The sequence below is a fragment of the Rhinatrema bivittatum genome, unplaced genomic scaffold, assembly GCF_901001135.1.
Source record: "Rhinatrema bivittatum unplaced genomic scaffold, aRhiBiv1.1, whole genome shotgun sequence".
Classification (NCBI taxonomy): domain Eukaryota; kingdom Metazoa; phylum Chordata; class Amphibia; order Gymnophiona; family Rhinatrematidae; genus Rhinatrema; species Rhinatrema bivittatum.
In genome coordinates, this window is record NW_021820292.1 from 29,263 (window position 1) to 55,418 (window position 26,156).

The window sequence follows — 26,156 nt, forward strand, 5'->3', positions numbered from 1 at the left end:
AGAAGCCATCCTTTAGTATGTTGTTGATAAATTTCTTCAGTGTAAAGTGCCCATCGAGGATGATTCCCAAATCACGGACTTGTTGGGCAAATTGGAACTGTGAAAGAGGGGGGAGGATCGAGTGGTTAAGGGGTGAGATGAGCATGATTTCAGTTTTAGATGTATTAAGAGCTAAGTGAATAGAAGAAAGGAGATTGTTTATGGATTGGAGAGTATCATTCCAGAAATCCATGTTTTTGATAGGGAGTCAGTGATGGGTATGAGCAGCTGAACATCATCAGCGTATATGTAGTGAGGGAGATTTAGGCTGGATAGGAAGTAACAGAGGGGAAGGATGTAAATATTGAAGAGGGTTGAGGAAAGGGATGATCCCTGAGGGACACCTTGATTAAGGGGGATGGCATTGGATACGTGATTGCCTAGCTGAATTTTGTAGTCTCTGTTGCTGAGGTAAGATTTGAACCAGTTGTGGGCAACACAACTGCGCCCGTGCCCTTCGGAGAGTTGGGCTCGGGCCACTATTCCATCTATTTCGTCGTACCAAAGAAGGACGGTTCCTTCCGGCCTATCCTAGACCTCAAGGAAGTCAACAAATCCCTTCGAGTCGTTCGGTTCCGCATGGAAACGCTCCGGTCAGTGATTGCGGCGGTGCATCGGGGGGAGTTCCTCGCCTCCCCAGACTTAACGGAGGCCTACCTGCACATTCCCATCCGCCCGGACCACCACCGTTTCCTTCGTTTCAAAATTCTGGACCAGCATTTTCAGTTCACGGCTCTCCCGTTCGGATTGGCGACGGCGCCGCGCACCTTCACCAAGATCATGGTAGTCGTGGCGGCAGCTCTCCGGAAGGAGGGCATCCTGGTTCATCCTTATCTGGACGATTGGCTCCTCCGGGCGAATTCATTCGATCATGGACGCTCAGCGGTGACTCGAGTAGTACGGTTTCTACATTCCCTGGGATGGGTAGTGAACTTTTCCAAGAGCTCCCTCATGCCCTCGCAACGCTTGGGTTTTTTTTTGGGGGCGACCTTCGACACCCTACTGGGAAAAGTTTTTCTGCGCCAGGACAAAGCTCAGTCCTTGCGGGATCACACACGACGGTTCTCTGCGTTTTCCAGAGCCCACCTCCTGGGACTACCTGCAACTCCTGGGAGTGATGGGGTCCACCATCGACCTTGTACCTTGGGCTTTCGCGCATCTCAGGACCTTACAGTGGGCGCTCCTCTCCCGTTGGAAACCAGTATCGCAGGACTACCAGATGATTCTCCCGCTCCCACAGAATGCCAGGGACAGTCTGGGCTGGTGGTTGGATACGCCGAACCTGGCCCGTGGCGTGTCCCTCGATCTGCCAAATTGGGTGGTGGTGACCACCGATGCCAGTCTAGCAGGCTGGGGTGCAGTCTGCGATCGAAGCGCCACGCAGGGGATGTGGTCCACGGTGGAGGCGAAGTGGTCAATCAACCGTCTGGAAACCAGAGCGGTCCGGCTAGCTCTGCGACATTTCCTCCCGCTTCTTCGGAACCGGGAAGTCAGAATCCTATCGGACAACGCTACCACCGTGGCCTACATCAACCGACAAGGAGGCACGCGCAGCCCGCAGGTCGCGCTCGAGGCGGCGCTGCTGATGCAATGGGCGGAGCGTCATCTCGTCCGGCTAGCGGCCTCGCACATCGCCGGTGTGGACAACGTCCAGGCGGACTTCCTCAGTCGTCAACTGCTGGACCCCGGAGAGTGATCTCTCTCCGACAAAGCGATGCAACTTCTCGTCCATCGGTGGGGAGCCCCCCACTTGGATCTGATGGCGTCCGCTCTCAATGCCAAGGCTCCACGCTTCTTCAGTCGCCGGAGAGAGCGCGGCGCGGAGGGAGTGGATGCCCTGGTCCTCCCGTGGCCGCCACATCTTCTGCTCTACACTTTTCCACCATGGCCCCTGGTGGGCAGGATGCTCCGCAGAATAGAAAGCCATCAGGGGACCGTGGTTTTCGTCGCCCCAGAATGGCCCAGGCGACCCTGGTTTGCGGACCTGCTACAGCTGGTGATCGACCGGCCAATCAGGCTGGGGCACCTCCCCCAGCTCCTACATCAGGGCCCGGTATTTTTCGAGCAGGCAGAACTCTTCTGTCTTGCGGCCTGGCTTTTGAGAGGCGCCGCCTCCAGCGTCGGGGCTACCCGGAGGCGGTAGTATCCACGCTATTGCGGGCACGAAAGACATCGACGTCGGCGGCCTATGTTCGAGTCTGGAAGGTGTTCGAGCTGTGGTGTACCAGCCAGGCCACGAGACCCGCTAAGGCTTCTGTACCTCAGATCCTTCAGTTTCTACAGGCGGGGGTGGAAAAAGGGCTCGCCTATAATTCACTACGAGTTCAGGTGGCCGCCCTTGGTTCGCTGTTGAGCGATGGGGGCTCTCTTCTACAGTATCCTGACATTGCTCGTTTTCTCAAGGGTGTCAAGCATATGCGTCCTCCGTTACGGGACCCTTGTCCCTCCTGGAGTCTTAACCTTGTGCTTCGCTCCCTGTCGGGACCACCGTTCGAGCCGCTGCGCTGCGCAACGATAAAGGATCTCACTCTCAAGACTGTATTTCTTGTGGCCATCTGTTCCGCTCGACGCATCTCGGAGCTGCAGGCTCTGTCGTTTAGAGAGCCCTATCTCCGTTTCTCCGACTCTGGAGTTTCGCTTCGCACCGTTCCCTCCTTCCTTCCGAAGGTGGTTTCTGCATTCCATGTGGACCAGACGGTGGAGTTGCCGTCCTTCTCTTCCTCAGAGCCGAAGTCTCTCCGTCTCTTGAATGTCAAGCGCACTCTGCGCCTCTATCTGGAGGCTACAAATGAGTTCCGGACCTCTGACCATCTCTTCGTACTCTGGGCCGGTCCTAAGAAGGGGTCTCAGGCCTCGAAGACTACCATTGCCAGATGGCTGAAGGCCGGCATCGCTGCTTCCTACATTGGGGCGGGTCCTACTCCCCCACCCGGAATCGTAGCGCATTCTACACGTTCTCAGGCGGCTTCCTGGGCGGAGGTTCGCTCGGTATCCTCGCAGGAAATTTGTAGGGCAGCCACCTGGAAATCGTTACACACATTCTCGAGGCACTATCGTCTGCACCTCGCCTCTTCGGTCTCTGGACACTTTGGCGAGCAGGTTCTCCGAGCAGGCCTCGCAGGACCCCACCCGATTTAGGGAAGCTTGGGTACATCCCACTGTCTGGACTGATCCAGGTACGTACAGGGAAAAGAAAATTATTACTTACCTGCTAATTTTCGTTCCTGTAGTACCATGGATCAGTCCAGACGCCCACCGCGTTTGGGTTCTTGATCCTGCTCAGCTCTGCGCTACTTCTTGCTCGCAGTGTTCTGGGTCTTCACAGTCGTTTCTTTTCGCTGTTTTTCACAGCTCCCTACAAGTTGGTAGGATGTTTGCAGTTACTTGTTGCGGTTACAATTGTTTTCATTATCTGTTTCCACAAACTTGATCCTTCGGGGGTTTCTACTCTGGCTTTGATATACTCGATACTGAACTCCTGCAGAGGGGGTAGTAGTATATATGGATACGCCCCCTCAAAGCTTGTGCTGACTCCATCTGCTGGATTGGGGACATAACCCACTGTCTGGACTGATCCATGGTACTACAGGAACAAAAATTAGCAGGTAAGTAATAATTTTCTTATCACTCTCTAAAAAATCTCACATACTCAATGACTATCTCTCAGAGGTCAATCCTGATATCTGTGCAATTACAGAGACTTGGTTAAAATCTTCAGATTCTATAATTATTAATCAACTGCCCACACAAACTTACGACTTCTTCTCGATCCCCAGACCTAAAAAAAGAGGAGGAGGACTCTTACTTGCAGCTAAGAAAGGCCTTAAATTAACTCTGCAACATTCAAGTGTAATTTCTAATATAGAATGTGCATTATAGAAACATAGAAACATAGAAATGACGGCAGAAGAAGACCAAACGGCCCATCCAGTCTGCCCAGCAAGCTTCACACATTTTTTCTCTCATACTTATCTGTTTCTTTTAGCTCTTGGTTCTATTTCCCTTCCTCCCCCACCATTAATGTAGAGAGCAGTGATGGAGCTGCATCCAAGTGAAATATCTAGCTTGATTAGTTAGGGGTAGTAGGGGTAGTAACCGCCGCAATAAGCAAGCTACACCCATGCTTATTTGTTTTACCCCAGACTGTGTTATTCAGCCCTTATTGGTTGTTTTTCTTCTCCCCTGCCGTTGAAGCAGAGAGCTATGCTGGATATGCGTGAAGTATCAGTTTTTTCTTCTCCCCTGTGTGAATCTCCCCTGTGTGAATCGTGTGATCGATCGTCTTAACGATCGATTTCGGCTGGGAGGGGGAGGGAATCGGATCGTCGCTGTTTGGGTTTTTTAAGTATCGTGAAAATCGTGTAAATCGAAAACCGGCACACTAAAACAAGCCTAAAACCCACCCCGACCCTTTAAAATAAATCCCCCACCCTCCCGAACCCCCCCAAATGCCTTAAATTACCTGGGGTCCAGAGGAAGGGTCCCGGTGTGATCTTTTACTCTCGGACCTCCGGTGCTTGTAGAAATGGCGCCAGCGCTACCTTTGCCTTGTCATATGACAGGGCAAAGGTAGCGCCGGCGCCATTTTGTTTTTTGTCCCCCGAGGTCAGGAGCGTAGGAGATCGCTCCCGGACCCCCGCTGGACCCCCAGGAACTTTTGGCCAGCTTGGGGGGGCCTCCTGACCCCCACAAGACTTGCCAAAAGTCCAGCGGGGGTCCGGGAACGACTTCCTGCATGCGAATCGTTTTTCCATATGGAAAAACGATTCGCGGCAGGAGATTGCTCCCGGACCTCCGCTGGACCCCCAGGGACTTTTGGCCAGCTTGGGGGGGCCTCCTGACCCCCACAAGACTTGCCAAAAGTCCAGCGGGGACCGTAGACAACACGATTCGACTGCAGGAGGTCGTTCCGGACCCCCGCTGGACTTTTGGCAAGTCTTGTGGGGGTCAGGATGCCCCCCAAGCTGGCCAAAGGTCCCTGGGGTTCCAGCAGGGGTCCGGGAGCGATCTCCTGCCGTGAATCGTTTTTCCGTATGGAAAAACCAAAGGTAGCGCCGGCGCCATTTCTACAAGCACCGGAGGTCCGAGAGTAAAAGATCACACCGGGACCCTTCCTCTGGACCCCAGGTAATTTAAGGCATTTTGGGGGGGTTCGGGAGGGTGGGGGATTTATTTTAAAGGGTCGGGGTGGGTTTTAGTGTTGTTTTAGTGTGCCGGTTTTCCCGCCTTCCCCCTTCCCCCTTCCCCTCCCCCTTCCCCCGATTTACGATTTTTTGACGATAAATCGGGGGAATTGTTATTGTATCGCGGCTCTAACGATTTTTGACGATTTAAAATATATCGGACGATATTTTAAATCGTCAAAAAACGATTCACATCCCTAATGTGCATACTTCAAATCTAAAGAACTACAAATATGCCTTATCTATGCTCCACCTGGTATCCTTGAAACCGATCCATCCCCTCTCATTGAATACATTGCCAAACACATCAACTATGATTCTCCTGCAGTGCTTTTGGGAGACTTCAATCTTCACGTAGAGCTGGCCACACGCTCCTCCAACTGAGAAACTCTCTTATCTTCTTTTCATAACATGGGCTTCAATCAGATCATTAAAAATACAACTCATAATCTGGCCACACTCTGGACCTGATCTTCATCAAAGAAGGTATCTCTATTTCTTCAGACCCGACTTGTACTCCAGTTCTTTGGTCAGATCACCAAATCATCTCTACAGTTCTCAAGACAGATACCACCCTTCCCCCTCCCTTCCCAAAAACCACCCTTCATTTCAGAAAACCATGCTCATCAGAAATACTTACTAATCACCTGGATAAAGAACTGTTTCAGCTGGACCTCTCAGATGCAAACTCTGCCTTCAACTCCTGGCATTCTATCATAAATAAAGTCACAGACCAAACCTGCCCCCTTACTACTAAGATGATTCATAAGGCCCAAGATAACAGAAAACCCTGGTTCACCCCTGAACTAAAAGCGATCAAAATATGCCTCAGAAATAAAGAACATATATGGCGTAAAAATCCTACCACCTCTACTTTAGCAAGCTACAAATCCACCCTTAATATCTACAGGAACACCATTTTCAAAACTAAGAAAGAATTTTTCGCAAAAAAAATTCACCACTTCATATTCGATTCCAAAGCTCTTTTTTCATACATCTCTGCCCTCACCAAACCCCTTCCTCCATCCATCCCAGACGACCAGGCTCTCATGAAAGCTACAGAACTGGCTACCTTCTTCGATAACAAAATTATCAATCTTACCAAAAGGTTTACGTCTTCTAATCCCCTTTTCCCCCTGCATAATACACCTATTCCTCAGCAGACCACAAAATTAGACTCTTTTGAGACCACTTCTTCCCTAGAAGTGGAAAATATTTTAAAAACACTCAAACCTTCTTCACATCCCCTAGACTCCATTCCTGCAAACCTTCTAATCTCAATACCAAATACAATTGCTAAGCCTATTGCAAAAATCATCAATTGTTCGTTAACCCAAGGATTAGTACCCGATTCTCTAAAACAAGCCATCCTGAAACCTCTCCTAAAAAAACCCAACTTATCAATGTCAGACCCAGCAAATTTTCGACCCATCGCCAATCTTCCATTCATCGCTAAGATCATGGAGAAAATTGTGAATAAACAACTCACTGAATTTCTGGAGGAACATAATATCCTAGCAGCTTCACAATATGGTTTCCGTAAATATCGTAATACAGAATCACTTTTGATATCTCTTACGGACTACATTATTGTAAACTCAGATAAAAAACAATCACACCTACTGATCCTCCTTGATCTTTCGGCTGCCTTTGATACGGTCAACCATTCAATTATGCTAGACCGACTCAAAGATATTGGTATTGCTGGTTCCGTTCTTTCCTTAGCAATAGATCTTTCAAAGTTAAAATCAACAATAAACAATCATATCCAATTAGATCCAACTTGGGTGTCCCACAGGGCTCCGCCCTTTCACCAACACTTTTCAACATTTATCTGCTTCTGCTCTGCTTCCTCCTTACCAAGTTAAAAATCAAGCATTACATCTATGCGGATGATATCCAAATTCTCATTCCAATCAAGGAATCGTTACTAAAATCCCTTATGTTTTGGGATAATTGCTTTAAGGAAATCAGTTCACTCCTTTTCCAGCTTAACCTAGTTATCAACAAAGACAAAACTGAATTCATAATCATCTCTCAAGATGAAAACCTCATGTCCAGGGAGACAGTTTTTCACCAAGATGATCAACCTCAAGTTGACAACCAATCTCTTCCTAACTTCCCTTCAACAAAACTAGATAACATCAAAAAGACCTCTCACGTAAGAGATCTAGGCACTCTCCTGGACAACCAGTTGAACTTCAAAAGGTTTGTCAACAATACAACAAAGGAGTGCTTCTTCAAACTACAGGTCCTTAAGAAGCTTAAACCTCTCCTGCACTTTTATGATTTCAGTCTGGTTCTACAAGCAATCATACTCACAAAAATCGATTACTGTAACTCATTATTACTTGGGCTCCCGGCTATTACCACTAAGCCTCTTCAGATGTTACAGAATTCAGCCGCCAGGATTCTAACCAATTCCAAAAAGAGGGACCATATCACTCCCATTCTCTACAACCTTCACTGGCTCCCTATCAAATATAGAATCCGATACAAAGTGCTGACCATCATGCACAAATCTGTTCACAATCTTGCCCCAATCGATTTAACTCACCAAGTTTGCCCTAATAATCCCACTAGGCCAATGAGAAGAGCTTATCAAGGCACTCTCTTCGTACCTCAAACAAAAACATCACTAAAGATCAGAGCCTTCTCTACCTCAGGACCCACTCAATGGAACAATCTCCCATCGGACCTTAGACAAGATCCTTGCCCAATATCCTTCAAAAAAAAATTAAAAACATGGTTATTCAACCTTGCATTTCCAGAATCTGCATTTTAACCAATCACATTTTTCTCTTTGAATGCTTTAGGACATTTATGACTATGCATTGTAAATATTTTTTTCTCTGTTCAGTTAAATTTTAAATTTTAACTGTGTTTGCCCTGTTTACAATGTATGTTCTTAGTTCTATGTATCACCGTACAGGCAGTTTTCTTGTTCCTTGTAAACCGGTTTGATTTGTATTTAATGCAGGAAGATCGGTATATAAAAACCATAAATAAATAAATAAATAAATAAATAATAAATAAATAATGAGTACAGTTCAGAATAGAGGATAAACTCAGGGTGCAGCTTCAGGTGTGAAAGTCCGGTAGTGGCCCACGAAGTGGGGTATGCCAGGATGTCCTTCAGCAGGGTAGTATATCTCAGGTGTGAAGATCCGGTAGTGGCCCACGAAGTGGGATATGCCAGGGAGATCCTTCAGCAGGGAAGTATATCTCAGGTGTGTAGATCTGGTAGTGGCCCGCGAAGCGGGGTATGCCAGGGAGATCCTTCAGCAGGGAAGTATATCTCAGATGTGAAAGTCCGGTAGTGGCCTGCGAAGCGGGATACGTCAGGATGTCCTTCAGCAGGGTAGTATATCTCAGGTGTGAAGATCCGGTAGTGGTCCATGGAGTGGGGTACGCCAGGGAGATCCTTCAGCAGGGTAGTATATCTCAGGTGTGAAAATCCGGTAGTGGTCCATGGAGCGGGGTACGCCAGGGAGATCCTTCAGCAGGGTAGTATATCTCAGGTGTGTAGATCTGGTAGTGGTCCGTGGAGCGGGGTACGCCAGGGAGATCCTTCAGCAGGGAAGTATATCTCAGATGTGAAAGTCCGGTAGTGGCCTGCGAAGCGGGATACGCCAGTATGTCCTTCAGCAGGGTAGTATATCTCAGGTGTGAAGATCCGGTAGAGGCCCGCGAAGTGGGGTACGCCAGGATGTCCTTCAGCAGGGTAGTATATCTCAGGTGTGTAGATCCGGTAGTGGTCCATGGAGCGGGGTACGCCAGGGAGATCCTTCAGCAGAGTAGTATATCTCAGGTGTGTAGATCCGGTAGTGGTCCGTGGAGCGGGGTACACCAGGATGTCCTTCAGCAAGGTGAAATACCTCAGGTGTGAAGATCCGGTAGTGGCCCGCAGAACGGGGTATGCCGAAGAAGTCTGAGGCGGTGAAGGAGAGAGAGACTCAGGTGCTGGAAGCTGAGTATCCTCTGTAGAGAGTGAAGTAGGCATAGCGATCCCTACTGAGAAAAATGCAGTAGTGGCCAAAGGCAATGGGGTACACTGCAGAAGAAGGGAGTAGGTAGTTGGAGAATATGAAGTCTGAAGTAGGTACTCACAAAGGAAGTTCCAGAGGAAAGGCCAAGCAGAGAGACCCTCCGAGGAACGGATAGTCTAGAACGCAGAATGCCCTGAGGAGTGGGTACCCAGAGTGTTCACAAACCAGGTCAGGAACTGGAGACGGAAGTCCAACTTGAGGTGGAATTCAGCAACTCCTTGCTAACTCGTCTTAACAAAGGGCCAGGCAGCTTAAGTACAACAAAGTGGTGACGTCATGCAGGGGGGATGCCCCCGAGCTTCCCACCATGACATGTATTAAGGAAGGCCCTGTGTGCGTGCAAGCACGCTAGGTAATGCCAGGAGCAAGATGGCGGTCGGCAGCGCCCACACCATCCTGGGAATGCCAGGGAGGTCGGCGGTGACTGGTGGAGGCCGCCATTCTTCCGAGGATTGACAAAGTAGCAAGAAAAGAGGTGAGCATGAGAGGTCGCAGCCATCTGTGACCAGGCGCAACAATTAACAGTAATAACAGCAGTGCCAAATACACTCATTTGTTCTGCAATGTAAATATGACAGCAGGAAACGCAGTAATAATACTGGCATAACGTATTCAGGACTATTTAATATTCACCTCCCCTCCACACAGTTTTCTCATGTCTTACCCCTGTATTCATCCCAAATCTCACCTTCCACTATGACAAAATTTCTCTCCCACCAACACAACCCATCTGTTACGCGTGCCATCTGCGGCAGACCCACGGCATGGCCCCCTCACCTTCTTACACAGACTCCAGCTCCTGGTTCCTCCTCACTAGTGGCAGTGGGCCGCTGTCTCTGACCTCGGGCTGCCCCCAGTGCCTCCGGCTCTGCTATAGTCCCCAGTGTTGCAGGTCAAGATGCCATTGCTACCCGCACCCCTCCCTAGGCGTGAGCGCACACATCACTGATCCTTATGAAGGGCCCATGGCGGGAACCTGGCTGTGACCCCGGGAAAAAAAAACAACAAAAAACTGTTAAATAAATAAAAAAATAAAAAATGATGACGTCAAACTCTTCAGTGTATTTAAGCTCAGGCCTCGCTCCATAGCATTGCCTTTGCAACAGGTCTACTCGCTACTCGAGTACTCGTTGTTAGAGAATCCTCTCTATTCTTCGTTCCTGACCTTCGTTGTTCCCGGTTCCTGTCTTCTTCGTTCCTGCCCTATCTATGTTCTGGACTGACTCTACGGATATCGACTTTGTTTTGCTTGACTGCGCTTCAGCCTATCTCCAGACCCAGACCTCTGCTACGCTTGATTACGCTACTGTCTATTTCCAGCCCCAGACCTCTGCTACGCCTGACTATGATACTGCCTATCCCCAGACCCAGACCTCTGCCATGCCCGACTATACTATTGACTTCTTCATGGTCAGACCATTGCCTTGATTAACTAATGCTATTGAATTCTCCGTGATCAACTCAGCATTACTTGCCACAACCTCCGATTTGCCGCTGGCCCTGATCCAAGCCTATCATTGATGCCTCTCCTAGCTTACTCCCTGGACGTGGACTTATTCGGCTTCGGCCTACCTTTGCTCAAGCGCCTTCAGCTAATCTCCTTTCCATTGGCACCCGAGTTCCAGTACCATACCCAGTCCAGGATAGGATTACGCCACCTATCATCTGCTATCTCTGGGATGAACCAACTTCTCTTGTTAACCAACCTCAAGGCCCTCCTAAGTCCTGCCAGCCTCGGCATCCAAAGGCTCAACCCACAGGGAACGAGGGCTGGTATAGGAAAAGCTCCAGCAGCCTCTACCTTCAGCCCACTCCACCTGCTGATGATGGGGACTGTAGGTCCTCTCCTACAGGTTGCGTCAACCCCACCTCAGCCCAAGGGTCCACCTCTGATGCAACACCATCTCCTCCACCAAACTTAATCTCCACACTCCTAACCTTCTCCCTGCGCCTCCATGAATCTCCTATCCATCACCCACTGATCTCCACCCTATGGATCTCTTTCCAGTAAAGGGAGAGGTGTTGGAGATGAGCTCTGGACTGGCACTGGCAGGAAGCAGTGATTATAGGGACTGAGATACCTGATGTTCTCGCACACCTCACTCCCTCCCTGACCTCCATGGGGCAAGTCCTGTGATCCATAGCAGCAGACCTGGGATCCTTTGATTGCTGATCACTGTGAGATTGCCTTGGATACACTCACACTCACAGGCTCACTCATACACACTCTCATTCTCTCACACTCTCCTTTCTAACACACTCACACTCATACACACTCTCACCCATGTATGCACACTCACACCCTCTCAGTCTCTCACACACTCCTTTCCTCTCTATAACACCCTCACTCATACACTCACACATGCATGCTCACTCACACCCTCTCATTCGCTCACATACTTCTTCCCTCTCTAACACACTCACTCATACACATTCTCACCCATTTCTCATTCACACCCTCTCAGTTTCTCACACACTCCTTCCCACTAACACACTCACTTATACACTCTTACATGTATAAGAACATAAGAACATAAGAAAATGCCATACTGGGTCAGACCAAGGGTCCATCAAGCCCAGCATCCTGTTTCCAACAGTGGCCAATCCAGGCCATAAGAACCTGGCAAGTACCCAAACACTAAGTCTATTCCATGTTACCATTGCTAATGGCAGTGGCTATTCTCTAAGTGAACTTAATAGCAGGTAATGGACTTCTCCTCCAAGAACTTATCCAATCCTTTTTTAAACACAGCTATACTAACTGCACGAACCACATCCTCTGGTAACAAATTCCAGAGTTTAATTGTGCGTTGAGTAAAAAAGAACTTTCTCCGATTAGTTTTAAATGTGCCCCATGCTAACTTCATGGAGTGCCCCCTAGTCTTTCTACTATCCGAAAGAGTAAATAACCGATTCACATCTACCCGTTCTAGACCTCTCATGATTTTAAACACCTCTATCATATCCCCCCTTAGTCGTCTCTTCTCCAAGCTGAAAAGTCCTAACCTCTTTAGTCTTTCCTCATAGGGGAGTTGTTCCATTCCCCTTATCATTTTGGTAGCCCTTCTCTGTACCTTCTCCATCGCAATTATATCCTTTTTGAGATGCGGCGACAAGAATTGTACACAGTATTCAAGGTGCGGTCTCACCATGGAGCGATACAGAGGCATTATGACATTATGACATTTTCCGTTTTATTCACCATTCCTTTTCTAATAATTCCCAACATTCTGTTTGCTTTTTTGACTGCCGCAGCACACTGCACCGACGATTTCAGTGTGTTATCCACTATGACACCTAGATCTCTTTCTTGGGTTGTAGCACCTAATATGGAACCCAACATTGTGTAATTATAGCACGGGTTATTTTTCCCTATATGCATCACCTTGCACTTATCCACATTAAATTCCATCTGCCATTTGGATGCCCAATTTTCCAGTCTCTCAAGGTCTTCCTGCAATTTATCACAATCTGCTTGTGATTTAACTACTCTGAACAATTTTGTGTCATCTGCAAATTTGATTATCTCACTCGTCGTATTTCTTTCCAAATCATTTATAAATCATTTATAAATATATTGAACAGTAAGGGTCCCAATACAGATCCCTGAGGCACTCCACTGTCCACTCCCTTCCACTGAGAAAATTGCCCATTTAATCCTACTCTCTGTTTCCTGTCTTTTAGCCAGTTTGCAATCCACGAAAGGACATCGCCACCTATCCCATGACTTTTTACTTTTCCTAGAAGCCTCTCATGAGGAACGCCTTCTGAAAATCCAAGTATACTATATCTACCGGTGCACCCTTATCCACATGTTTATTAACTCCTTCAAAAAAGTGAAGCAGATTTGTGAGGCAAGACTTGCCCTGGGTAAAGCCATGCTGACTTTGTTCCATTAAACCATGTCTTTCTATATGTTCTGTGATTTTGATGTTTAGAACACTTTCCATTATTTTTCCTGGCACTGAAGTCAGGCTAACCGGTCTGTAGTTTCCCGGATCGCCCCTTGAGCCCTTTTTAAATATTGGGGTTACATTTGCTATCCTCCAGTCTTCAGGTACAATGGATGATTTTAATGATAAGTTGCAAATTTTTACTAATAGGTCTGAAATTTCATTTTTTAGTTCCTTCAGAACTCTGGGGTGTATACCATCTGGTCCAGGTGATTTACTACTCTTCAGTTTGTCAATCAGGCCTACCACATCTTCTAGGTTCACCGTGATTTGATTCAGTCCATCTGAATCATTACCCATGAAAACCTTCTCCATTACGGGTACCTCCCCAACATCCTCTTCAGTAAACACCGAAGCAAAGAAATCACTCACACCCTCTCATTCTTTCACACACTCCTTCCCTCTAACACACTCACTCATACACTCTCTGTCTCTCACACACTCCTTCCCTCTCTCTAACACACTCACTCATACACTCTCACACATTATGCTCACTTACACTTTATCATTCACTCACAAACTCCTTTCCTCTCTCTAACACACTCACTCATACACACTCTCACACATGCATGCTGGCTCACACCCTCTCATGCTCTCACACTCCTCTCTCTTGCACAGTCCCTCATACACACTGTCACCTGTAATGTAATAGTTATACCAAAGACACAACAACAACAGAGACTGTATGTTTCTTAGAATTAAAAGCCTTTATTGTTATGCGCATAAGGAAGTTGGCTCTCAAAGTTGCAGAGTCCGACTTAATCAGGTAGCCACTTGACTTCACTTAAACACACTTTCTTCCAGGATGTTACTATAAACACGTCTTTGATTTAAGATTACAAGGTGAAAACATTTGCTAACATTAGCATTCTTAATTAGCCTGGGAATCCTAACCTAACCTAAAAACGTGGCTGTTCACCCAAGCCTTCCCTTAATGGACACCATACTAACAGCACAGCTATACAATCCTTTCTCACAGATCCCCCCCCTCCTCCTCCCTCATTCATGCCTACAGCTTTATAGACCTAAAGACTAATCTATTGTCTAAGCTTGCTACATTCGTTCCTATGTTAAACTTCGTTATGTTAAACTTAGTTATTTATATCTTATTATGTTAATCGTATGCTTTTGCTCTCTACTCTCCCACTCTGTAAACCCCCTGTTCATTGTAACTTTATCTTCATAGTTAATTGGTTACCCCTTGTTTCAATATAAACCGGTACGATAAGTCACTAGTCTTGAGAATCGGTATATCAAAAGTATTTAAATAAATAAATCTTGAAGACGCGCATTCTACAGCTCTTCATGTGATATCTAGAACTACAAAGACATACATTTGTCTTTTGTTATCTAAATGTGAGACAGTTTCCAGAATCCAGCAATGTCTTCTGGGACTCACTGGTACTTTACCATTGAAAAGATGCCTCTAATACATTTTATTATCTCAGTCCCTCCTTGAAGCCCAGGAGCATTGCCTAAGGAATTTCTAATATGCGATCACTCATAGTGCATAATCTATTGAATTCTTCATCTGAAGATACTTTCTGGGGTATTGCAAGTGTTGTTGAGAACATGATTTTAGGAATGCTTCTTTTACATAACATTAAGTTACATTAAATTGATACAAACAAAACAAGAAGGAATACTATTACTGTTATAAGTATCATTAGTTACCTTTGACCCAAAACCCCTATGGCATGTTACATTAATTATCATATCATTGAATATTTGTAAAGGATTCTAATACTAAGCATATAAAAATGCAATATCAAAATTTTAAAGCCATCAAATGAAGCATTTTGTATAGAATGTTCATAGAGGTAGTCCAAAAATAGAGATGGAACAGGAATATGCAGCATAGAAGGCCTTTTGCTTTTCTACTTGGTCAGGGCTCGTGAATTCATTCTGATTACAGACAAGTAGATCTAATAATGCCTGTCTGCAATGTACAAAGTACCTTAACTAAAGAGGAAAGGCACAGTATATTAGTCTATTGTGTAATTGGTCATATGAATTCATCAATTATTACCTAAACCCCATCTAATTACACCTGGAGTTTAATTGATCTAGAAACTGGCCAATTTAAAAATAGCAAAGCTTACCTTTAATCTTCCAGGAGCTTTCGCGGCTTGGCCTCAGTATCTTCTGTCATGCGTTGCAGTCTCTACTCAGGTAGTTGTACACATGGTTAGCCTATTCTGACTTCTGAGGGCCCCCCGCTGGTCAGAGTACATAGGCCGGCTTTCATTGTGTGCTCAATGTCAGGCTCACTGCGCTCAGTGTAGCGTGGGTAATAAAGACTCCGCAGGTGCTGTCATTTGGGTGTTTCTCCACCCTGCGATGAAGTGTGGTCTCCAGTCTCCCACTGGCAGTGTAGTATAGCTTGCTAATTTTTCTTTTTAGATTTCCAGAACATTTAAACTCAGGTGTGGCATATATTCCCCCACCCACCAGTGGTCCAAGAGGTGAAAAACAAAACAAACCTCTCTAAATGCTGTGAGATCATACAGACAGCTAATACCAGGAGCACAGAGAATAGCAACTAAGAACTAATAAAACTGCATCAATTCAGACGTGAGCAACAAAACAATGGCATCTAAAAGAATGTATGTAACGAGGTATTAACTAAGTGTATCATACAAATATTACATCATGATAGTCAGTTATTACATTTCACATAGAGATTTATTGATTCATAAAAACATGAGGAGATTATATAATAGGAGGACATCCCTCCCTATAATTTTTGAAGCAGAAAGCAATAAGATAAGAAGAAAGCTTAACTCATCTTTAATATCAGATCTCAGTATAAACAGCTACAAACATCTGCTTTGTTCAAAGAGCAAGGCACTCAGAACCTAACCGCATGTTTCAACTCATTCTGCCATACAGGTTCCTTCCATAAATAAACAGTATCTAATTCTATAGTATTTCATTACGTATAAGAGGGATGAAATATAAACATTTATGAACAAATGTAGGGGGTCATTTATCAAAATGCAATAAGGTGTTTTTGTATGCAATTGCACCATATTGTATGATGCGATGCAAACTCAGAAACTAGGTGGAGTGTGGGCTGGGTTAGCCTGTGAAGAGCTATCACACAGCCATAATGCCAATGTTAACCACACCTCTTTGGATTGTGTTAGGTAAGGTTTCATTGCTCTTTGTGATGTCTCCTGTAAGGCCTATTTCAGGTGAGAAAGAGAGAGAGAGAGAGAGAGACCATAATGTCATTCCCATAGGTAGGTATTTGTATCCCTATGGTAGGTCCACCTAGTAACTCGAGGTGGGTTTTAGGTAAGAGTGTAGGGGATTAGGGGCCACTTTGACATTCTACGAGATACCTACGAAGAGAACAGTGGTCTCTTGTGAAGATTTGATGGCCTTCGGAGTGAGGAAACTCACTCCATGATGAGATTTGGGCAAGGTTCTCTCAACCTAGCTTGATGTCTTTTGGTTTGATTCCCCTTACCCCACCCCTGTTCATTGTTTTTTCTACCTGTCAGTTCAATTGTAAACCGGTATGATGTGGTTCACTAATGTCGGTATATAAAAAATTTTAAATAAATAAAATAAATAAATAAATAAATGGTTAAAAGGGGAGGTGAAAGAAGCTATTTTAGCCAAAAGATCTTCATTCAAAAATTGGAAGAAGGATCCAACAGAAGAAAATAGGATAAAGCATAAACGTTGGCAAGTTAAATTTAAAACATTGATAAGACAAGCTAAGAGAGAATTTGAAAAGAAGTTGGCCGTAGATGCAAAAACTCACAGTAAAAGCCTGTGAGGGAGTTAGTTGGACCATTAGTTGATCAAGGGGTTAAAGGGGCACTTAGAGAAGATAAGGCCATTGCGGAAAGATTAAATGATTTCTTTGCGTCGGTGTTTACTGAAGAGGATGTTGGGGAGGTACCCGTAATGGAGAAGGTTTTCATAGGCAATGATTCAGATGGACTGAATCAAATTATGGTGAACCTAGAAGATGTGGTAGGCCTGATTGACAAACTGAAGAGTAGTAAATCACCTGGACCGGATGGTATACACCCCAGAGTTCTGAAGGAACTAAAAAATGAAATTTCAGACCTATTAGTAAAAATTTGTAACCTATCATTATAATCATCCATTGTACCTGAAATCTGGGGGATAGCAAATGTAACCCCAATAATTAAAAAGGGCTCCAGGGGCGATCCAGGAAACTACAGACCGGTTAGCCTGGATTATCACCAGAATTTACAGATCTAACTGCAGCTGCATAATCATTAGAAACAGGGCCCTTAATATATTTCATTCCCTCCACATTCTCCATTCCTACGCCCTGGAGATGAACATCTCCAGGAATAATCCTAGTGTCCCTCTTACCTATAGGTGAATCTCACTCCCTCCACCTGTCCCAACTCTGTCCCCTGAGGGTGAATATCTCCCAGAATAATCCCAGTGACTCTCTTACCTGTAGTTATATCTCATTCTCTCAATCTGTCCCATGTCTATCTCCTTGTGTTGAACATCTCCCAGAATAATCCTAGTGAGTCTCTTATCTGTAGCTATATCTCATTCTCTCCTCCTGTCCATTCTCTGTTGAACATCTCCCAGAATAATCCCAGTGACTCTCTTACCTGTAGCTATATCTCATTCTCTTCACCTCTCCCATGTCTATCCCCTGGGGTTGAACATCTCCCAGAATAATCCCAGTGACTCTCTTACCTGTAGTTATATCTCATTCTCTCAATCTGTCCCATGTCTATCTCCTTGTGTTGAACATCTCCCAGAATAATCCTAGTGACTCTCTTACCTGTAGCTATATCTCATTCTCTCCTCCTGTCCATTCTCTGTTGAACATCTCCCAGAATAATCCCAGTGACTCTCTTACCTATAGCTATATCTCATTCTCTCCACCTGTCCCATGTCTATCTCCTGGAGTTGAACATCTTCCAAATAATCCCAGTGACTCTCTTAACTGTAATTATATCTCATTCTCTCCACCTGTCCATTGTCCATCTCCTGGGGTTGAACATCTCCCAGAATAATCCCAGTGACTCTCTTACCTGTAGTTATATCTCATTCTCTCCACCTGTCCATTCTCTGTTGAACATCTCCAAGAATAATCCCAGTGACTCTCTTATCTTTAGTTATATCTCAGTCTCTCCACCTGTCCCATGTCCATCTCCTGGGGTTGAATATCTCCCAGAATAATCCCAGTGACTCTCTTATCTGTAGTTATATCTCATTCTCTCCACCTGTCCCATGTCTATCTTCTGGGGTTGAACATCTCCCAGAATAATCCCAGTGACTCTCTTACCTGTAGTTATATCTCATTCTCTCAATCTGTCCCATGTCTATCTCCTTGTGTTGAACATCTCCCAGAATAATCCTAGTGACTCTCTTACCTGTAGCTATATCTCATTCTCTCCTCCTGTCCATTCTCTGTTGAACATCTCCCAGAATAATCCCAGTGACTCTCTTACCTGTAGCTATATCTCATTCTCTTCACCTCTCCCATGTCTATCCCCTGGGGTTGAACATCTCCCAGAATAATCCCAGTGACTCTCTTACCTGTAGTTATATCTCATTCTCTCAATCTGTCCCATGTCTATCTCCTTGTGTTGAACATCTCCCAGAATAATCCTAGTGACTCTCTTACCTGTAGCTATATCTCATTCTCTCCTCCTGTCCATTCTCTGTTGAACATCTCCCAGAATAATCCCAGTGACTCTCTTACCTGTAGCTATATCTCATTCTCTTCACCTCTCCCATGTCTATCCCCTGGGGTTGAACATCTCCCAGAATAATCCCAGTGACTCTCTTACCTGTAGTTATATCTCATTCTCTCCACCTGTCCATTCTCTGTTGAATATCTCCAAGAATAATCCCAGTGACTCTCTTATCTTTAGTTATATCAGTCTCTCCACCTGTCCCATGTCCATCTCCTGGGGTTGAATATCTCCCAGAATAATCCCAGTGACTCTCTTATCTGTAGTTATATCTCATTCTCTCCACCTGTCCCATGTCTATCTCCTGGGGTTGAACATCTCCCAGAATAATCCCAGTGACTCTCTTATCTGTAGTTATATCTCATTCTCTCCACCTGTCCCATGTCCACCTCATTGGGTTGAAAATCTCCCAGAATAATCCCAGTGACTCTCTTACCTGTAGTTATAGCTCATTCTCGCCACCTGTCCCATGTCCATCTCCTGGGGTTGAACATCTCCCAGAATAATCCCAGTGACTCTCTTACCTGTAGTTATATCTCATTCTCTCCACCTGTCCCATGTCCACCTCATTGGGTTGAAAATCTCCCAGAATAATCCCAGTGACTCTCTTACCTGAAGTTATATCTCATTCTCGCCACCTGTCCCATGTCCATCTCCTGGGGTTGAACATCTCCCAGAATAATCCCAGTGACTCTCTTACCTGTAGTTATATCTCATTCTGTCCACCTGTCCCATGACTCTGGTACCTCCAGGTTAAAGCACTTTCAAGCTTTAACCCGTTCTCTCTATCGTATCTTTCATAATTAATACTTGCCTTTATCTTCCTTCCAGCTTGTTTTAAGCTTTCCAAGTTCTTGACTCCCGTTGATTGTAACTTTGACTTATTCCTATCTATGGTTATTTATTGTTTACCTGAATTGTTCCTTCAGTTATACCCTATGGGGTAGATTTTCAGAGCCCTGCTCGCCTAAATCCGCCCAAAACCGGGCGGATTTACGCGAGCAGGGCCCTGCGCGCCGGTGAGCCTATTTTACATAGGCTCACCGGCGCGCGCACAACCCCGGGACTCGCGTAAGTCCCGGGGTTTTCGGAGTGGGCGTGTCGGGAGGCGTGTCGGGGGGCGGGGCCGGATTGCGCGGCGTTTCGGGGGCGTGCCGGCAGCGTTTTGGGGGCGGGTACGGGGGCGGGGCTACGCCCCGGGGCGGTCCGGGGGCGTGGCCTCGCCCTCCGTACCCGCCCCCAGGTCGCGGCCCGGCGCGCAGGGGTCCCGCTCGCGCGCTGGGGATTTACGCCTCCCTCTGGGAGGCGTAAATCCCCCGACAAAGGTAGGATCGGGGTTTAGACAGGGCCGGGCGGGTGGGTTAGGTAGGGGAAGGGAGGGGAAGGTGAGGGGAGGGCAAAGGAAAGTTCCCTTCTAGGCCGCTCCGATTTCGGAGCGGCCTAGGAGGGAACGGGGGTAGGCTGCGCGGCTCGGCGCGCGCAGGCTATACGAAATCGATAGCCTTGCGCGCGCCGATCCAGGATTTTAGCCGATACGCGCGACTATGCGCGTATCTACTAAAATCCAGCGTACTTTTGTTTGCGCCTGGAGCGCAAACAAAAGTAGGCTGTTCGCGCTCGTTTGAAAATCTACCCCTATGTTAAATGTAAACCGATCCGATATGGTTATTTACTATGAAGGTCGGTATAAAAAAAAAACAAAAAACTGTTAAATAAATAAATGACCACCTCATTGGGTTGAAAATCTCCCAGAATAATCCCAGTGACTCGCTTACCTGTAGTTATATCTCATTCTCTCCACCTGTCCCATGTCCATCTCCTGGGGTTGAACATCTCCCAGAATAATCCCAGTGACCTTCTTACCTGTAGTTATATCTCATTCTCTCCACCTGTCCCATGGAGGGAGGAGGAATAGCCTAGTGGTTAGAGCAGTGGGCTACGAACCAAGAGGCCAGCAATCAAGTCCAGCTGTTGCTCCTTGTGACCTTGGGCAAGTCGCTTTATCCTCCACTGCCTCAGGTACAATCTTAGATTGTAAGCCCTCTGGGGATGGGAAGCACCTCCAGTACCTGAATGTAAACCGATGTGATATCTCAGATCAAATGTCAGTATATAAAAAAATAAATAAATAAAATGTCTATCTCCTTGGGTTGAACATCTCCCAGAATAATCCCAGTGACTCTCTTACCTGTAGGTGTCAGAACACAAAGTTTCCAAAACCAGAGGCTGTTTCTACTGACCTGAGATTGGTTTTCCCACTGAGATACCCTCAGCAACTGAAGAAAGTGATCACAAGCTTTGCAGGTAGAAGAATCTCTCTCTTTTGCTTTTGCTTTCTTTGTTTGCATTAAATCATTAGCGGTCAGAATGTGGAGTTTCTCAGATGCAGATCTGCAATCTGTCTGTACAGATAAGAGATTGCTCCTTTCTTCCCCTTCCCCTTCCCCTTCCTCTGTTTGTGGTCCTGATCCCGTTCTCTCCTGTCTTCCCCGATCTCTTATTTATTCTTTCTCTTACATTTGCCAAAATCTCAAATTGCAAAGCCTGCCCTATGCAACACATTTTAGATGTAAATCTCTGAGCTCTCTCAGTATATTCTACAGAGAGACTTGTGGAGGAAGAGAAGGCAGAGAAGGGGATATGATTGGGATTTATAAATCATGAGTGGGGTGGAACGGGTAAATAGGGAACGGTTATTTACCCTCTCAGTAACAATAGGACTAAGGGACATCCCATGATAGTAGCAAGCGGCAGATTTAATTCCAACCATAGGAAGTATTTTCCACTCGCAGCACAATCAAGCGATGGAATCTGTTGCAGGAGGACGCGGTTAAGGGACGTAGCATGGGGGGTTCAGAAGAGGATTGGAGAAGCCCCTGAAGGAAAAGTCCATAAAGAGTTATTAGCCAGGTGGAGTCAGGAAAGCCGGCGCTTATCCCTGGGAGTGAGATACAAGAAATGGATCAACTATTATAGAAACATAGAAATGACGGCAGAAGAAGACCAAATGGCCCACCCAGTCTGCCCAGCAAGGTTTGCACTTTTTTTTTTCTCATTCTTATCTGTTACTCTTGGCTCTTAGTAACCTTTTGATTCTATTTCCCTTCCACCCCCACCATTAATGTAGAGAGCAGTGTTGGAACTGCCTCTAAGTGAAATATCTAGCTTAATTAGTTAGGGGTAGTAACCGCCGCAATAAGCAAGCTATACCCATGCTTATTTGTTTACCCAGACTAAATAATTCAGACCTTGTCGGTTGTTGTCTGTATATAGATCTACTTTTCTTCATTCCCCCTACCGTTGAAGCAGATAGTTATGCTGGATATGCATTGAAAGTGAAGTATCTGACTTTCTCCCCTGCCGTAGAAGCAGAGAGTTATGCTGGATATGCATTGAAAGTGAACTATGAGACTTTCTCCCCTGCCGTTGAAGCAGAGAGCTATGCTGGATATGCGTGATGTATCAGTCATTCTACCCTGCTGTTGAAGCAGAGAGCTATGCTGGATATGCATTAAAAGTGAAGTACCAGGCTTATTTGGTTTGGGGTAGTAACCGCCGTAACAAGCCAGTTACTCCCTGCTTTTTTGTGAATGCAAATCTTTTTCCACATTTCCTCTTGCCGTTGAAGCTTAGAGCAATGTTGGAGTCGCATTAACCATGTGTATGTTTATTGAATAAGGGCATTATCTCCAGGCAGTAGCCGTCATTCCCGTGAGCCACCCACTCTTCATTCACGTCCTCTAGACTTTATGGATCTACAGTGTTTATCCCACGCCCCTTTGAAGTCCTTCACAGTTCTGGTCTTCACCACTTCCTCCGGAAGGGCATTTCAGGCATCCACCACCCTCTCCGTGAAGAAATACTAGTACTTGTGCCCCAGACTGTGACTGTCAGACAGGATGCTGGACTTGATGGACCTCGTCTGACCCAGCAGGGCACTTCTTATGTTCTTATGGAAATAATAAATATCATTTACACTCTCCTACTCTCAGTTATGTATAAGATGAAGGGAATTTGTTTTTGTTATAAAGAAATATATAGAAGTGTACAGGTCAATATTCAAAATCTGAGCCGTGCAAACCCCCCAACCCCCGCCAAGCCCCCTCCCATTGAGTAAAATGTGTCAGGGTGTTACGTTTGCCACCCGTGGGAGACCCACAGCGCGGCCCTCTCACCTTTTCTGACAGACCTCAGCGCTCAGTTCTCAATCGCTGGCGGCAGTCGGCTGCTGGCTCCGATCTCGGGCCCTTGCCAGTGTCCCTGGCCCTGCCGTGTTGCCTGGGATCTCCAGCCAGGATTCCTCCTCCAAGCGGGCCTCTCTGCTTGCTCTGCGGAGAGACGCTGCCAGCGTCGTCGCACCCCCTCCTAGGCGCACGCACGCACGCAACTCTGATGCTTTTAAAGGGCCTGCAGCGGGAATCTTGCTGCGGACCTGGATACTGACGTCATCGCTCTCAGCGTACTTAAGCTCGGATAGCGCTCCTAAGCGTTAACTTTGCAACAAATCTCCTTGGTTCCCTGTTTCCAATTTCCGAGAGCTATTTGCAGTTTCCTCATTGTTCCTGTGTTTCCTGATTCCTGGTCCTCATATTCATCTTGTTCATCTCCAGCTTTGTCTACCCAGTTTCACCTCTGCCTGCCTGACCACGTTGCCTTCTCCAAGCCTGACCTCTGCCTGCCTGACCACGTTGCCTTCTCCAAGCCTGACCTCTGCCTGCCTCACCATGTTGCCTTCTCTGTGCCTTGACCATTGGTACGTCTGACTACGCCTGCCTTCTCCGTGCCTTGACCATTGCTACGTCTGAGGCCTGCCTTCTCCGTGCCTTGACCACTGCTAAGTTTGACTATGCCTGCCTTCTCCGTGCCTTGACCATTGCTACGGACGACCTCACTATAGACCCTTTCTTGTCCAGAGTTCTATGATACTTCCACATCTACCATTGGCCGTCAGCTTCCATCCGAGCTTGACAGTGAAGCTCCTGTCTCTATCTTCTGGACGTGGACTCTTAAGGCTTTGGCCTTTTCTTGCTCAAGCACCTTCTGTCTCTCCTGGTTCCTCGGTGATTGGGTTTCAGTCCCGTGACTGGTCTTGGATAGACTTACGCCACTTGCTGGCTGCTGACTCTGGGCTGAACTACTCACTTACATTGTTCTATCTTGAGGCCCGACAATATTCACTTTACTGTGAATATTGTCTTTTACCAACAGAGAGAGCAGCTCAGTCCATGTCACTCACTTCCTATGAATATGACCCCCATGTAATATTTAACTTTATATACAGATAAGTCCTCACTTTACTGTGAATATTGTGTTTTACCAACAGAGAGAGCAGCTCAGTCCATCTGTCACTCACTTCCTACTGAATATGACACCCATGTAATATTTCACTTTATACACAGATAAGTCATCACTTTACTGTGAATATTGTGTTTTACCAACAGAGAGAGCAGCTCAGTCCATCTGTCACTCACTTCCTACTGAATATGACCCCCATGTAATATTTAACTTTATAATATAGATAAGTCATCACTTTACTGTGAATATTGTGTTTTACCAACTGAGAAAGCAGCTCACTCCATCTATCACTCAATTCCTACTGAATATGACCCCATGTAATATTTAACTTTATATACAGATAAGTCCTCACTTTACTGTGAATATTGTGTTTTACCAACAGAGAGAGCAGCTCAGTCCATCTGTCACTCACTTCCTACTGAATATGTCCCCCATGTAATATTTAACTTTATATACAGATAAGTCATCACTTTACTGTGAATATTGTGTTTTACCAACAGAGAGAGCAGCTCAGTCCATCTGTCACTCACTTCCTACTGAATATGTCCCCCATGTAATATTTAACTTTATATACAGATAAGTCCTCACTTTACTGTGAATATTGTGTTTTACCAACAGAGAGAGCAGCTCAGTCCATCTGTCACTCACTTCCTACTGAATATGACCCCATGTAATATTTAACTAAATATGCAGATAAGTCATCACTTTACTGTGAATATTGTGTTTTACCAACAGAGAGAGCAGCTCAGTCCATCTGTCACTCACTGCCTACTGAATATGACCCCATGTAAAATTTAACTTTATATGCAGATAAGTCATCACTTTACTGTGAATATTGTGTTTTACCAACAGAGAGAGCAGCTCAGTCCATCTGTCACTCACTTCCTACTGAATATGACCCCCATGTAATATTTAACTTTATATACAGATAAGTCCTCACTTTCTGTGAATATTGTGTTTTACCAACAGAGATAGCAGCTCAGTCCATCTGTCACTCACGTCCTACTGAATATGACCCCCATGTAATATTTGATTTATATACAGATAAGTCCTCACTTTACTGTGAATATTGTGTTTTACCAAGAGAGGGAGCAGCTCAGTCCATCTGTCACTCACTTCCTACTGAATATGCCCCCATGTAATATTTAACTTTATATACATAAGAACATAAGAAATTGCCATGCTGGGACAGACCAAGGGTCCATCAAGCCCAGCATCCTGTTTCCAACAGAGGCCAAAAACCAGGCCACAAGAACCTGGCAATTACCCAAACACTAAGAAGAACCCATGCTACTAATGCAATTAATAGCAGTGGCTATTCCCTAAGTATAATTGATTAATAGCCATTAATGGACTTCTCCTCCAAGAACTTATCCAAACCTTTTTTGAACCCAGCTACACTAACTGCACTAACCACATCCACTGGCAACAAATTCCAGAGCTTTATTGTGCGTTGAGTGAAAAAGAATTTTCTCCGATTAGTCTTAAATGTGCTACTTGCTAACTTCATGGAGTGCCCCCTAGTCCTTCTATTATTCAAAAGTGTAAATAACCGAGTCACATCTACTCGTTCAAGACCTCTCATGATCTTAAAGACCTCTATCATATCCCCCCTCAGCTGTCTCTTCTCCAAGCTGAACAGCCCTAACCTCTTCAGCCTTTCCTCATAGGGGAGCTGTTCCATCCCCTTTATCATTTTGGTTGCCCTTCTCTGTAACTTCTCCATCGCAACTATATCTTTTTTGAGATGCGGCAACCAGAATTGTACACAGTATTCAAGGTGCGGTCTCACCATGGAGCGATACAGAGGCATTATGACATTTTCCGTTTTATTAACCATTCCCTTCCTAATAATTCCTAACATTCTATTTGCTTTTTTGACTGCTGCAGCACACTGAGCCGACGATTTTAAAGTATTATCCACTA

At 45.7% G+C, this 26,156-nt stretch overlaps 1 protein-coding gene across 1 annotated transcript in view; it reads left to right on the forward strand.

Moving 5' to 3' along the window:
* LOC115081400 (E3 ubiquitin-protein ligase TRIM39-like) overlaps positions 1-26,156 on the forward strand; it is a 72,188-nt gene that overhangs the window by 14,697 nt on the left and 31,335 nt on the right. Inside the window, exon 5 of the mRNA XM_029585856.1 lies at positions 21,130-21,239. Coding sequence (XP_029441716.1) covers positions 21,130-21,239 — 110 coding nt within the window. The remainder of the gene's footprint in view (positions 1-21,129; positions 21,240-26,156) is intronic.